Raw genomic sequence first — 15,633 nt, forward strand, 5'->3', positions numbered from 1 at the left:
CAGTTTGCCCCCATCCATTTGCTCTCCTAGAAAGGTTCCCTGGGGGGTAGTGTGCTAGGGCTGTAGTGGGTGCTATCGATTGGTGTGGTCTCTAATTGTGTGTGTGTGTGTGTGTGTGTGTGTGTGTGTGTGTGTGTGTGTGTGTGTGTGTGTGTGTGTGTGTGTGTGTGTGTGCGTAGGAGTGTGTATGTGTGTGCTGCTGATGATGATCATGATGGCATGTTAGGCCTGTGACCCTGGCGGTCTCTGACCCTGGCCATCTCACGCTTTGCCGCCCTACTGATCACAACACTGTTAGGGGATATAATTATACAGGCCTGTGTCCCCCTCCTCCCCACTGGTGTGGAACCATCAATAATTATCTCTATGCATGTTGTATCTACAGTTTGTGTGGAACATCACATCCAGCTGGCTGCTAGAGCCACTGGGGGAACCGTGTGGAGTAGGAGTTAGGGAGTGATGGCTGTACATTCCAGTAAACCAGCAGAAATCTCTCTAATATTGCAGCATTACATAGAAAAATAGGATGCAGCACCCAACTACTTTTGAGAAATTATCTGAGTGAGCACATTATCTATTATTCTATTTATTTGACCAGTTCTGGGTAGATTACTATGCCACTGGACTTGAATATTAAAATGGAAATTATATCAGAAAACACAGCATCTGGTAAATTTGCATTATTCTGGGATATTTCATGCTTCCGTTTCTCATTTTGTACAGTTAATAACCATGCTGTCTGTGTGCGATGGCGGTGGTGATGAACTTCTACAGCATTCTGCAATCTCTACACAATCAGTTATTTTGTGCTTTAATTGCAGAGCTTCCCAGTCCAGATAAAGTGAACACAGAGTACAAACATTTACAAAACCCCAGCATTTATGTAAAAATATTTTTTTTCCATTATACTGTCTATCCCTGGGTAGAACAATACTAACATTTAGAAAAAGTGTATTTCAACAGAAACCTGAATCCTTTGAAATGCATATGTTTTTTGCTCTGAGGAAAAGTATTTTGTCTGGTGATGTAAGCTCTAGCGTCCTCTGTTGTACCCAACACCTATGCTAGTCTTTCTGGCCCTGGCTGAAGAATTATTGGCATGCAAACAAATTTGCACCATCAATATTCTTGATGCTAATCTCCAAATCATGTCTCAAGCTAGTTCTTTACTTTTACTGGATGCGGTCCTGCATAAATTATTGCCGTTAATATTGGCATATCTCTAGGCGAGAAAGCATCTTTTGAAACGATGCCCACTCAAATTGGCTGGGACTTGACTAATTTGCAAAGGCTCAACAATGACACTCTCTGGGTTTGCACCTGTGGTGACTGTTGCATCCCTGTGTGTGTGGATGGGTGAGCAAGCTTGTGTGTTTGTGTAAGTGTGTGTAAACCGGCATTAAGCCAGAAAGTAGGATGTTGTTGTTCCTGCCTGTTTCTACCATTCACTCTGCTCTCATGGTCACTGAGAACCAGACCTTCACTGATATAGGCCAAGTTGACTCCATAACTGCTATAACTCACCAGCTGTCACGACTTCGGCCGAGGCTGCCTCCCCTCCTTGTACGGGCAGGCTTCGGCGTTCGTCGTCACCGGCTTACTAACCACTGCCGCCCCAATCATCATCACAATTGTCTCGTCTTGTCAATCACACACACCTGGTTCCTATCCCCTAATTAGTCTGTGTATAAGTGTTTCCTCTGCACCCTAGACCTTGTGGGTGACTGTATATTTTATTTTTATTTTAATAATTTTTTTTTCCTTTTTTTTTTTTTTTTTTTTTTGGGGGAATGGATCAGCTTAATATTGCAGATAGATTGTATCTTCTATCAATGTAATTGTCTGCATCACTTCCAATCCCCCATGTTTTTTTTATATTTTTTTATATATATACTCCCCTTTATTACTTTTCAACCCCACCATCCTTTCCCTACTTGGAGTAAATTAGTGAACAACAATGCCCAGGCCTCTACTTCCGGTCTATACTTACTATCTACACCTTATGGACAGAGTTAATTTTACAATAATTCTATTATATATTTTTTTATTTTTTTTATTTTTTATTGCTCCTGAACTTATTCTACTCTCAACCTCTCCGATCATTTTCATGATGTCCATCCGGTTTGCTTCTATATGCCATATCTTTCTATCTGTGCTCTTTCCCAAAAGCTCCCAACATACAACCTATATATTTATTATGGACACAGTATGCTTAGATTATTAGCTATCTTTGTTATTATTTGTTGTTATTTGTTATTAGTCCCATCCTTCAACTCTATTCAATACCTCCCATCTATCTCTTAACACCATCCATATAGGATTTCTATTTGCCATATATATTTCAACCGTACTGTGATGTTTTACAAAAGTTCTGAACCTTTCTATTCTCATTGCTTCTACAGATTGTGAATTAAAAATAAACATTTTTGCTAAAAGTATTATTATATTATTGATTGATTGACTATGACTTTTCAGATCACCCAGTAATGCTATCTGCAAGGTTAGTTCAAGGTAAATATTGCAATCCTTTAGCCATTCCTGGACCTGTGTCCAAAAACAAGCTACAAATGGACAGAACCAAAACAAATGATATAATGATTCTGTCTCTTCACAGCAAAATCTGCAGAGCTGGGGAGATTGTATCCCCCATATAAATAACATTCTATTGGTAGCAAGAATTTTATATAATAATTTAAATTGAAAGATTCTAATTTTTGAATCCGGTGTCATTTTGCGTGTCAGTCCATAAACACTATGCCATGGGATCGGTACGTCAAAGATCTCTTCCCAACTATTTTGCAATCTATATGGGACGGCTGTCAATCCTTTGGTCCTTAAGTGAAACTGATATACTTTTTTATTTATCACAGTTTTCCTTAACCAATTATGTTCTTTAATGCAAGTTCCTTACAAGTTCCTTACTTTCTCCCCCTTCCACTTTCCTCTTCCACTTTTGCGGTAAGGCTGCAATTATTTGGTTGTAATTTTGGGTAGAGCAGACATTTCCATATGTTTTTGTCAGCTGCATGTGCGACATAACTCCACCAGTCCTACCGATGATATCATTTATGAAGATTATACCTTTTTTAAACATTCTGTCAAAAAAGAAAGGTTTTTTGTCAATTAGTATATTTGAATTTAACCACAATATTTGTTGCATTATTTGTTCTGTCGTTTCTGGAGGATTAAATTGAAATTGCAAACAACTTTTAATGGCTTGTTTTAGAAATAGTGACATTTGGGAGATTATTTCCTTTTCAAATAACTGAAAGTGAGTGGTTGTAATCTGAATAAAGGGAAAAAGGCCTTTCTTGAACATTGGGTGAGACAATCTTACTAATTTGCTTGAGAACCAGTTCGGATTTAAGTATAACTTTTGTATAACTGAAGCTTTTAGTGATAGGTCTAATGCTTTAATATTTAATAATTTCTGTCCTCCGAATTCATATTCATTATATAAATATGCTCTTTTAATTTTGTCTGGCTTGCCGTTCCAAATAAAATTGAATATTTTTTTCTCATATAATTTAAAAAACTGTTCGCTAGGCGTAGGCAAGACCATAAGCAAATAGGTAAACTGGGATAATACTAAAGAGTTAATCAGGGTGATTTTTCCACAAATTGACAGGTATTTTCCTTTCCATGGTAGTAAGATCTTATCTATTTTTGCTAACTTTAGTGATCCAATACGTAATATAGTACATTTGTCATAATTTGGTTGTAATCCAGAGAGGTTAGAAAATGTATCTAGATCCTCTATGAGGCTGCGGAGGGATTCTAGTTGTGGATTTAAAAGAAAACATGAATCATCAGTGTACAATGACACCTTTGTTTTTAAGCCCTGTATTTCTAATCCTCTGATATTATTATTGGATCTGATTTTAATAGCTAACATCTCGATGGCCACAATAAATAGATATGCCGTTAGTGGACAACCTTGTTTCACTCCTCTTGACAGTTTAAAACTTTCTGAGAAATAGCCATTATTTACTATTTTACACATAGGGTTACTATACATGATTTTGACCCATTTTATAAGAGATTCTCCAAAATTGAAATGCTCCAGGCATTTATATATAAACCCCAGTCAAACTTTATCAAATGCCTTTTCGAAGTCTGCTATAATAGCAGGCCTGGTTTCCCATATTTTCCATAGTGTTCTATTGTTTCCAATACTTGCCTTATATTATCTCCAATGTATCTTCCATGTAAAAAAACCTGTCTGATTAGAATGAATAATATCCGACAATACCTTTTTAATTCTATGCGCTATACATTTTGCTAGGATTTTTGCATCACAACACTGAAGTGTAAGGGGCCTCCAATTTTGTAAATGGACTGGATCTTTATATTTTCCACTTGTATCCTGTTTCAGTAATAATGAGATCAGACCTTCTTCTTGAGTCTCAGATAATCTACCATTTACATAGGAGTGGTTAAAACATGCTAATAACGGTCCTCTTAGTATATCAAAAAAGGTTTGGTATACCTCGACTGGTATGCCATCCAACCCTGGAGTTTTCCCAGACTTAAAGTCTTTAATTGCATCCAGAAGTTCCTCCTCTGTAATTTCACCTTCACATGAGTCTTTCTGTGTGGCTGTTAATTTGACATTATCAATAGAAAAAACATCTCTACAATTAGCTTCAGTTAGAGGAGATGGAGGCGACTGAAAAGAAAACATATGCTTAAAGTACTTTGTTTCTTCCTTCAAAATATCATTTGGTGAATTATGGGTGACTCCGTCAATTGTAACCAGTTTCATTAAGTTCTTTTTGGTAGCATTCCTATGTTGAAGATTAAAAAAGAATTTTGTGAATTTTTCCCCATATTCCATCCAGTTTGCTTTATTTTTTATAATATATTACACTTGATCTTTCTTGAATAAGTTTCTCCATTTCTTTTTGTTTTTCCTCTAATTTATTCTGAACCTCTATGTTACAGTTTTTATTGCCATATATCTGTTCTGTTAGACTTTCTATTTCCTTTCTTAGTATAAACTCTTTTGACCTAAATTGCTTTTGTTTTCGAGATGAGTACTGAATTGCATGGCCTCTAAAGGCACATTTAAAGGTGTCCCATACAATAAGGGGATTCGCTGTACCTATGTTATGTTGGAAAAAGTCAGTTATAAATTCCTTTGTTCTAATTATAAATAAATTATCATCCAATAGGCTTTGATTAAATTTCCAATATCCTCGCCCACGTGGAAATTCAGTAAGAGTAATGTATATGCCTATTATATGATGGTCCGACCGCATTCTGTCCCCTATCAACACTTTTTTTTACTTTTGGTGCCAACGAGAATGAGATAAGAAAGAAGTCAAGACGACTAGCTTGATTCAGTCTCCGCCATGTATATCTCACTAGATCAGTATATTTAAGCCTCCATATATCTACTAGTTCTAATGTATCCATGACATTCACAATTTCCTTAAGAGCATGTGGGTGATTGTTTGTGGTGTGATTTCCTTTACGGTCCATTGAGCTATTTAAAACAGTATTATAATCCCCCACCATAATAATATTGTCTTGAGTTGCTTGCAGGCTTGATAATTTATTATATATATTGTCAAAGAATTGTGGATCATCATTATTTGGTCCGTAAAGGTTAATGAGCCATATCTGTTTATGGTCCAATAACATATTTAAAATAATCCATCTACCTTGTGTATCTATTTGTACAATTTGCACATTCGGATCGAAATTACTATTAATTAATATCATCACCCCTTTTGAATTTCTTTGCCCATGGGAGAAGTATATTTCCCCCCCATTCTTTTTTCCACGCTACTTCATCTCGAATTGTTGAATGAATTTCCTGTAAACAATAGATATTATATTCCTTCTCTTTGAGCCATGTAAATATTGTTCTTCTTTTGTTATTATCAGCTAAGCCATTACAATTATAACTGGCTATACTTATTTCACCATACACCATAATGAGATACAAGTTTCAAGTCTATTTATCATTATATATGTTTGTAAATTTACCAATAAAAAATAGTGTAATGATTGAGTGTCCATATAGCTGTACCGTGATATTTGCACTGCTACGGAGCAACCCTTCAATTGTTCTCCACTAATTCCCCCGCTAAAGCCCCTCCCCATCCCAAGTTGAGCTGTCCTCCCAGTGATCAGCATCCCACCCACGTCCCTCCGCATCCCTAAGGCCCCGAGAGGCCAGGACCCATCCATCGAAAACAGCACACAGTACCACCCACAAAACAGAAGCAGATTAACCGCCAAAAGCATTTCCAATGCTTTCACCTCTATATATATATATAACTATTTTTTTTTAAATTATCCATATCCTATTTTCCATCATTATCAATTAATATGCGTAATAATGTCGGCAGTTCACACGTAGGATTCTAACATATAACCCGGATTGCCATTGTATTACATTTAATTCATTGACAAGCAATTATTATCCTAGCAAATAATTCCCGCGGTCCATCCCATACCCTCCCCCCCAACATCCCCACCCCCCCCCCACAACAGATGCCAGACAAGCACACACGCACATACTCACATACTCCAACACACTCAACCCCCCTCCTCCACAATCCACCATAAAATCAGATACTCAACGGCTGTTATATCCCAGAGCCCAACTCGAGAAATAACTTGATTTACGAGTGCACATACAGTTAAAGCTGATTGAGAAAGCATGCAGATTGAGCAGAAATTGATAACAATGTGAGATTTGATTAATCTACTTAATCTATGTCAAGTCCTAGGTGATGGAGATCAGATCCACCCTCTTCACCTGAGACACAAACACTCTGATCCCCTGTTGTAACCATTTTCCCAAGCATCTCCATGCGGTCAGACCTTTGATTATTTTGTGCCACCTGGGCTACAATGATAAACCCCCTCTCTGATTGTCCGAGTGTGACCCCCCTCCCCATGGGTTACTGCAGCCAGTGTTGCCAGCACTGCCACTACCTGGGTGGGCGTACCCCACCGGAATCCCCACTGGCTAGGTAAAAGGTCGTCAAGGTTCTCATTAGCAGCTTTGAGAATTTCCTTGTATATTATGCTCTCCCATCAGGGGGCTCTGGCTTTGTAGGACCAACCCTGCCAGGCAGGCTCAGAATCTTGAGGGGGCGGTGCTGCTCAAGTAGGTCTCTGACCGCATTTATTTCTCTGTTTAGGCTGCATATTCACAGCAGGTCCATAAAAGAGATGGGAACTTCTCTTTGGTGTATGGGTCGCTCAGGTCGGTGTCCAGGTTATAGGGTTAGGGATCTTTCCATCATGATAGGACAATGAAAAATTAGATTAGATGTATACTATATTGAAAGTGTATATCCCTCATCTACACAAAATTGAAAGCTCTCTCTCACTACCCCTGCTCATAGACCCCCGGTCGGCTCTGGGATATGCAACCATTTCCCCTCTCACTCACTTAATGCCACACCTTTTCAAACACAAAAATGCACACCACATGGTTGACTGGGGAAGAAATGGGCCGAGCGTGCAAACGCACCCGCATCCACATCTGCTGCAAGGGGGAAAGGACGCCAGAGAGAACACAGGACCAACCACAACAACCATCCGCCAAAACAACAACCTCCCGCCAAAAAAGCCATGTTCTAATTATTTGTATTTAAATATGTATTATTCTGCTTGTTATATCGTTTTATCCTTTTATAAAATACTATACTTACTATAAATGTTATTTAATATTACAATCCCTATCATTGCTAGTATCAGGTGCTCCAATATTTGACTCCTCTATTACAACTTTTAGAATAGCCATGGAGTAGTCTTTGTGTCTCTGAACATTTGGTTGTCAATATATAATTTATCCACCACTAGTGCAACACGTTTCCCTTTTAATCTGTTTTCCTTGAAGATTGGATACAGAACTTTGCGCCTTTCTACAATCTCCCTCGGGAACTGATCATTCATGCCTATTTTCGTGCCAGCAAGTCTTTTTCCTAGGCTTTTCACCATAGCTTTATCCTTAAAAAAAGCAAATTTGGCAACGATTGGGCGCTCATATTTCTGTCCTCTTTTTCCCGAAACGATGTACACGTTCGAGTTGGATTTTATCGACAGCCTCGAGTGGGATTTGTAGCGCTGTATGCAGGAAGTCCTTCATAATATTCTCTGTTATTTCTCCCTCCTTTTCCTGAATACCCGTAAGTACTAGATTTTCCCTCATCGATCTAGTTTGGCTGTCTAGTAAGGCTTCTCTCAGAAGATTGTTCTCCTTTTTTAGTTCCCTAACGTCCGTTTCCATTTTAGAGACTGTCACTTTTAATTCTTTGGTTTCTTTCTCCATTACCAAAGCTTTTTCGTCACTCATTTGAAGACTCGCTTTCAACTCTTTTACGTCTTTACTGACCAATTCTAGTATGCCCAATTTGTCATTTATCGACTTCAACAGGTCGCTTTCCACACTTACCATACCCAGTGGTGAAAAGCATATATCATCTGTATCAGTCGATGAGTCGCGTTTCCTTTTGGGGATCGGCTCTCCACGCTTGTCTTCAGTCATTTTTGGGTGTTGCGTGTTGTTGTAATATTTGTCGATATATTTCTCTAGCCTTATGATCTGTTTTGTGTTATTATCCAGATTGAATTATATTAACTGCGAATATATGAAATGCTAATATTTAGTCTAACTTACTGATTTTGAATATTATGTTTTTATCTTGAGGTGTTTCGTACCGATTTCTATTCAATACGCCATCTTGTCTACGCGTGCCCCCCCGTGGGTGATTGTTAATTGTGAGAGTAATGTAGCTCGGTGGAGCTACTCATAACATTGTGTTGCCAGGGTAGATTTTCCCCCTGTGCCTATGTATTATTGGATTCCGTTACAGTGTAATTGCCAGGGATGTTTGTTTCCCCTGTGCCTGTTTCGTTGATCGCTATTGGAGCGCATTTGTGTGTCAACAAAGGAATAAACTGTATTCGGTGATTACCCTCCTGCGCCTGACTCCTTTCACCACACTCACCACACCAGCCCAGGTAGCACCAGCTCGGTTCTCAGCCTTTCTTGAACCTTGACCCCTTTTTTCATCAGTTACTAGAGCTTTTAGATCTAAACAATATGTCTTCCCTTTCTGTTACGGAGGCTTTAGTTGTTATATGTGAGAACAGTCTCTCATAGACTATTATAGATGTCTGAAATGCCCATAATGGAGTTAGGGTGAGAGGATTTTCTCTTGGAGGCGGTGAGTCTTGTCATAGGTAATGGTATGTATGGGATGTACACTGAACAAAAATATAAACGCAACATACAACAATTTCAAAGATTTTACTGAGTTACAGTTCATATGAGGAAATCAGTCAATTGAAATAAATTAACTAGGCCCTAATCTATGGATTTCACATGACTGGGAATACAGATATGCATCCGTTGGTCACAGATATCTTAAAAAAGGTAGGAGTGGATCAGAAAACCAGTCAGTATCTGGTGTGACTACCATTTGCCTCATGCAGCGCGACACATCTCCTTTGCATAAAGTTGATCAGGCTGTTGATTGTGGTCTGTGGAATGTTGTCCCACTCCTCTTCAATGGCTGTGCAAAGTTACTGGATATTGGCGGAACTGGAACACGCTGTCGTACACGTCGATACAGAGCATCCCAAACATGCTCAATGGGTGACATGTCTGGTGAGTATGCAGGCCATGGAGGAACTGAGATATTTTCATCGTGGTTCCTTGTGGTCTGCGGTTGTGAGGACGGTTGGACGTACTGCCAAATTCTCGACGTTGGAGTCGGCTTATGGTAGAGAAATTAACATTAAATTATCTGACAACAGCTCTGATGGACATTCCTCCAGTCAGCATGCTTATTGCATGCTCCCTCAAAACTTGACATCTTTGGCATTGTGTTGTGTGACAAAACTGCATATTTTACAGTGGCTTTTTATTGTCCCCAGCACAAGGTGCACCTGTGTAATGATAAGCTTTCATGATATGCCACACCTTTCAGGTGGATGGATTATCTTGGCAAAGGAGAAATGCTCACTAACAGGGATGTAAACAAATTGCACAACATTTTAGAGAAATAAGCTTTTTGTGTGTATCGAACATTTCTGGGGTCTTTTATTTCAGCTCATGAAACATGGGACCAACACTTTACATGTTGCGTGTATAATTTTGTTCAGCATATGTTGCATGTGTGTCATGGGCTTAGATGGATGCTGCTCGCCTGCTCTCAATTAACCTCTGGAGACCACCACAGGCTCATGCAGTATTAATGATATAAATCACATCATATTACTACTCCGCCTCTGAGAAAAACCTATTCCTGGTGTGTCAGTCAAACATATCAAATTCTGACAGTCTGGGGTGGTGTGGTGGTTAGCTCATCTCCTTGGTTGGAGATTTACAGGAAGTAGGAATTATACTTTTGTTTCAATATTTACATTTATATCAGTGGGCTTAAGTGTTCCTTTTGTGTTTTTATGATTGATTAATATTCAGAAGATCATATGCCATTAATATTCTTATCTGCATTGATAGTACACTATATTTCACTGCAGAAAAAAAGCTATGACAGACATCCAGGTTGTACTGGAGGTCTGCATCATAGTTTCCAGAAATTCCAGTAGAGTTACAAACTCAGCCACAGCCACACAGAGCATAGCTTGCATAGCCTTCACTAAACATCAAAACAAAAATGTACATATTAACAAATAAATTCGCCTCCTAGAGAAGAGAAAACAAGAACATTGCCTGAAACATTGCCTCGGCTGCTGTCAGTGACTGCCTAGTCATGAATTTATGCATTCATTTGATGAACGTCAACTAACTTCCCCTCAGATTCTACCGAGCTAATTATAAGCGTGTCGCTGTAGGCAGCGATGGATCATTCAAGCATGGGCTCTTCCAGCCATAATGATTAAATCCCCATTTTATGTTCTGTAGATACCATTATACCCTAAACCCCTTCATTTTACACTGCCTGAAATGCAGAAAACGTGGTTACTTTTGTTGTTGGCATAACACAATTAAATTACTTTGACCATATCAGTCAGTGGGAAAAAACGTGATTATTTTTAATTCCAATTGAGGAGATCTTGGAAGGTTTTTGGAAAGAGAATGGCGATGCACCTTGTTTTTAATTTGATTTAACAGGGGTAGTTTTGGGGATTGTCAATGGCATTGTTTAGCTGTGTGGTTTATGTGTGATAATTGCATGCTTGTCTTTAATCCACAGCAAATCAATAATTTATCATTGACATTGCTGCAGGCCACTCCATTCCAGTTTAATTAAGGCTGTTGTTGTGAATCAGGTGGTTTGCCATCAGTTTAGTGACTGACCTGTGTTCTTAACCCCATCACCTGTTTTTGTGTTTCAGATGATGAAGTTTGCCTGGGACAACTACAAGAGCTTTGCCTGGGGCAAGAACGAGCTACGGCCCCTGACCAGGAATGGCCACATTGGGAACATGTTCGGTGAGTGGCGTTTTGTGGCCCCAGGCTAAAAGGCCCTATAGGCCCCCACAGGTTACTGGGGAGCTGCTCGCGAAGGTCTTTCAGTCTTTGTCAAAAACAGTCAGGTACACACAAATGGTCTGCAGTCATGGACACACACTTGTCTGTGGGCCTTAGTCGACCTCTAGGTCAAAGAGTTGTCATTAATGCTAATCGCTCTTAGAAGAGAACGCTCTCATTGTGGAAGGTATTTGTCGCTCATCAACATTTTAGAGGCATGCAGGTTGCGGATCCCCATGGCTACCATTATTTAATCATCTTTGTTGTGTTGCATATGGTTGTACTGTAGTTGGAAAAGGCCTGGTATAGGCTTCCTGACTAGCAATGAATGTTATGTGCATTTCCCACCTGTCGGTGTGTATGAACTCACCTGTCAAAATGGTTCCTTCCGGGTCCATCAGACTGTGACCTGTCCCAGCAGCCTTTACACCACGTTGTCATGGTGTGGGCATTAATCGGACATGGTACCAGAAGGTTCCTCGGGTCCCTAATGACACGCATACAAACACACACACACTGACACACACACACACAGCTGAGCGACAGGATATCCTGTGATAAAGTGGGATCATCTTTTAATGAGGATTGGGTTGATGGGCCTTTGTCTGTCTGACATACCCAAATTTCTCCTCATCCGGTCTACTGGGATTGTGGAGTATTGAGGCCATTATGTGAGACAATGCTAACCTTTCTCTCAGAGGTTTGATGGCATTTCTTCTTTCTCTCTCATCATGTGGTAGTAATTTGATAATGTGTCTTCCAAATAGAAAATGCATGTAAATGTGAATGTACTGTAGTATTCATGTAAATGTCATACATTATGCAAATGGTGTGATCACTCAGCCTTCTCTCTTCCCCATGTATTAGAATTAAGACCTACAAAAGGGACCTTATCCAACCTTTTCATGATATCTGGTGGTATTTCATATCCCTACAGATGTAGGATCTTAATTTGATCAGCCTGGATAACTTTCTTGCAATGCAGGACATTTACAACGTGTAGTGTATTGTAGTGTATAGGTTTAAAAAGGCTTCTAAAGTTTGTAATTTCCACTTTGAAATTTCAGACTTGATTTTACGAAAAATATATCAACCCCTACTAAAATGTCCATTCATTATAATCCACATAATAATTCACATTTCCTTTTGCTGCAGGATTATTTTCCTGCAGTAGCAAACTGGCTCAAATTAAGATCTTACATCTGTAAGTAAACAACTGTGTATGGGTTGTGATTATGATCATTCTGGTAAAGAACCCTTATGGTAGCTACCTGAAAGATCCTTTAAAGAGTTACCTGTACATTCTATTTAAAGCAGCTGTGTAGACCTAACACATGGGAAGATCTTACATCTTCTAAATAGTATTGACATTTTTGCTCTACCTAATTACACAGTACCACTTACTGTACCATTATGCAGTGAAATGTAGATATAACACAGACAGCTGCTATTAGAGGTTAGAGGTCACCAAACTCCTACTGGTGTTTATCAGTTAATTGCTGCCTTTATCTGAGTAACGTAATTAGCCTCTGTGAAATAAATATCCCCCTATATGGATCAGCCAAATATACATAGAGAAGATAACTGTGGAACTCAGTAATCAGTAAATGTGTCTCTTGCAGCATTTTACAAAATTAGCTCTATTCTTTCAAGTCTCTGGGAAAAGAGATCGGCTTACTACTTCAACCGATATCACTAATCCCACTAAGCAAATGAATTTCCATTCCGTTGGAAATCTGACATGGTTTTCTCTCTCCACGCCCCATTTGCTAATACTGAGGAACATGTGGGAAAGGAAGGGAAGAGAGGCGAGAGGTTGTGCTGTGGGTGACTGTCACACTGTGCTGGAGGAGTGCTGTGTTGGAGGAAGCCAGGTGTGAAATTGGATGCAGTGTTCTTTAATTTAATCCCATCAGTAAACAGAGATGGGGTGAGATTGGATCCGCGGTTAGCCTACTTGTCACAAGCATGTTATAAATATGTTGAAAGTCACTGGAACATCCCTCCTGCTCTCTCCCACTCCAGACTCAGTCAAAGCCCCTGAACAAGAGCGTAGAAAACCTCTCTTCTCTCTCCATCCTCTTTCTCTCCATCCTCCAATTTGTTCTCTTTATGAGTCATGGCTTAAGACATCATGCTTTCCCTCTTTTTCATGAAAAGGTTGTTGTACTGCTGGACAACTACAGAGAGAGAATACTGAGGCATTTACTTCTAAATATTAAATGCAAGTTCATTCTCACATTTTTCACAAAGTGGTGGGCGTGTAATGGCACAGTAGAACTCCAGAGTAAGTGTTGAAGGCTCTTGTGTTTGTGTGTGGGAGTGCACTTCACGTGGGAGTTTACAGTACATTGATTTGTTCTGACCAACTACACCTCATTTGCAACTTTTTAAAAGCATTTCATCAATATAATTCCACATTAACATTTTCCCAAGACCCACACATATTTGCTATAACTTTCAGAATTATAAGTAGGAATCACTTTACACAAAGTGGCCTATGACAGGAACAGGGTGAGAACAAGTCATACCACTCAACATTTTTGATTTTATGATTATTATCCATTGACTCTTATGGGAAGGCTTTCCACTAGATGTTGGAACATTTCTGCGGGGACTTGCTTCTATTCAGCTACAAGAGCATTAGTGATGTCGGGCACTGGTGTTGGGCGATTAGGCCTGGCTTGCAGTCGGCATTGCAATTCATCCCAAATGTGTTCGATGGAGTTGAGGTCAGGGCTCTGTGCAGGCCAGTCAAGTTCTTCCACACCGATCTTTACAAACCATTTCTGTATGGATCTCCCTTTGTGCACAGGGGCATTGTCATGCTGAAACAGGAAAGGGCCTTCCCCAAACTGTTGCCACAAAGTTGGAAGCACAGAATCGTCTAGAACAGGGGTGTCAAACTCATTTTAGCTCAGGGGCCACATGGAGGAAAATCTATTCCCAAGTGGGCCGGACCGGTAAAATCATGGTATATATAACTTAAAAACAACAACTTCAGATTGTTTTCTTTGTTTTAATACTATCAACATAAAACATAAAGCTGGAGCCTGAGGACAGTGTGTCCAAAATAGTACAAGCACAACATCACTATTAATTATAAAACACCTCAAGTTTATTTGAAAATTCTAAAGAAAAAGATCACACAAACACACAATGCCTCAGTGATTCACAGAACTGTTTCACAGATCACAGAACTATATCAGGGTGTCATTTCTCAGGCAGAAATGTAGATACAAATAATGAAATCCTGTTCCCCAAACAAGTGCAAGAACCACAGAGTCAAGAATAGGTTAAATATACAAATAAAATAAAATCAATTAAAAACAATAGCACATCAACATAAAAACATATAAACATAAAGCTGGAGCCTGAGGACAGTGTGTCCAAAAGCACAACATCACTATTAATCATAAAACACCTCAAGCTATTTGAAATTCTGAGGACAAACAACACACAAACACACAATGCCTCAGTGATTCACAGAAGTATATCACAGATCACAGAACTATATCAGGGTGTCTCATGCAGCACTTTAAGTGGGGTTGCATAGTTTATTTGACTCCTGATACCTGGCATCTTTTAGCTTTCACCAGCGCATCAATATCAGGCGTCACATCCTGAGTGGCAGCCAACTTCAGGATGTGATTCAAGTGCTTGTGCGTGAGCCTTGAGCGCAGCTTTGTTTTATTTATGCTCATTACAGAGAACTTGCTCACAAAGATATGTGGTTCCAAACATGCACAACAGTTTTGCAGCGAGGGCTGTCAAGTTGGGGTAACCTGGCAAGAGATTCTGATAAAATGTGTCCAAGCCAGCTGCGGCAAATTTGCCCTTCAAATCCGAGTCACACTGCAAGTATATTATTTCAAGTTGGATGCTGACGGGCAGATCAGAGGGATTCACGGTTAATGGCGAACAAAAAACGTTGAAGTCTTTCTCCAGTTCACCAAAAATCTGAAAGCGTTGCTCAAACTCCCTTAACAGTGCCAATATTTTATCTTTGAACCGCTTCATGTCTGCCACATGTTGGGTCGCGCACACATTTTTCAGACAGGGGAAGTGAGCTGCATCACCACCGGCAAGTTGCGTCTCCCACAATGACAGCTTAAACTTGAAAGAACGTATGCTGTCATAATACTGCGTGGCAACTTTGTTGCACC

The 15,633-nt window shown here is 39.5% G+C and overlaps 1 protein-coding gene across 1 annotated transcript in view; it reads left to right on the forward strand.

Moving 5' to 3' along the window:
- The first annotated feature begins 10,522 nt into the window (after positions 1-10,522).
- LOC121557735 (mannosyl-oligosaccharide 1,2-alpha-mannosidase IC) overlaps positions 10,523-15,633 on the forward strand; it is a 121,926-nt gene continuing 116,815 nt past the window's right edge. The window contains exons 1-2 of the mRNA XM_041871222.2: positions 10,523-10,549; positions 11,332-11,428. Coding sequence (XP_041727156.2) covers positions 10,523-10,549; positions 11,332-11,428 — 124 coding nt within the window. The remainder of the gene's footprint in view (positions 10,550-11,331; positions 11,429-15,633) is intronic.

The sequence above is a fragment of the Coregonus clupeaformis genome, unplaced genomic scaffold (assembly GCF_020615455.1).
Source record: "Coregonus clupeaformis isolate EN_2021a unplaced genomic scaffold, ASM2061545v1 scaf0130, whole genome shotgun sequence".
Lineage (NCBI taxonomy): Eukaryota > Metazoa > Chordata > Actinopteri > Salmoniformes > Salmonidae > Coregonus > Coregonus clupeaformis.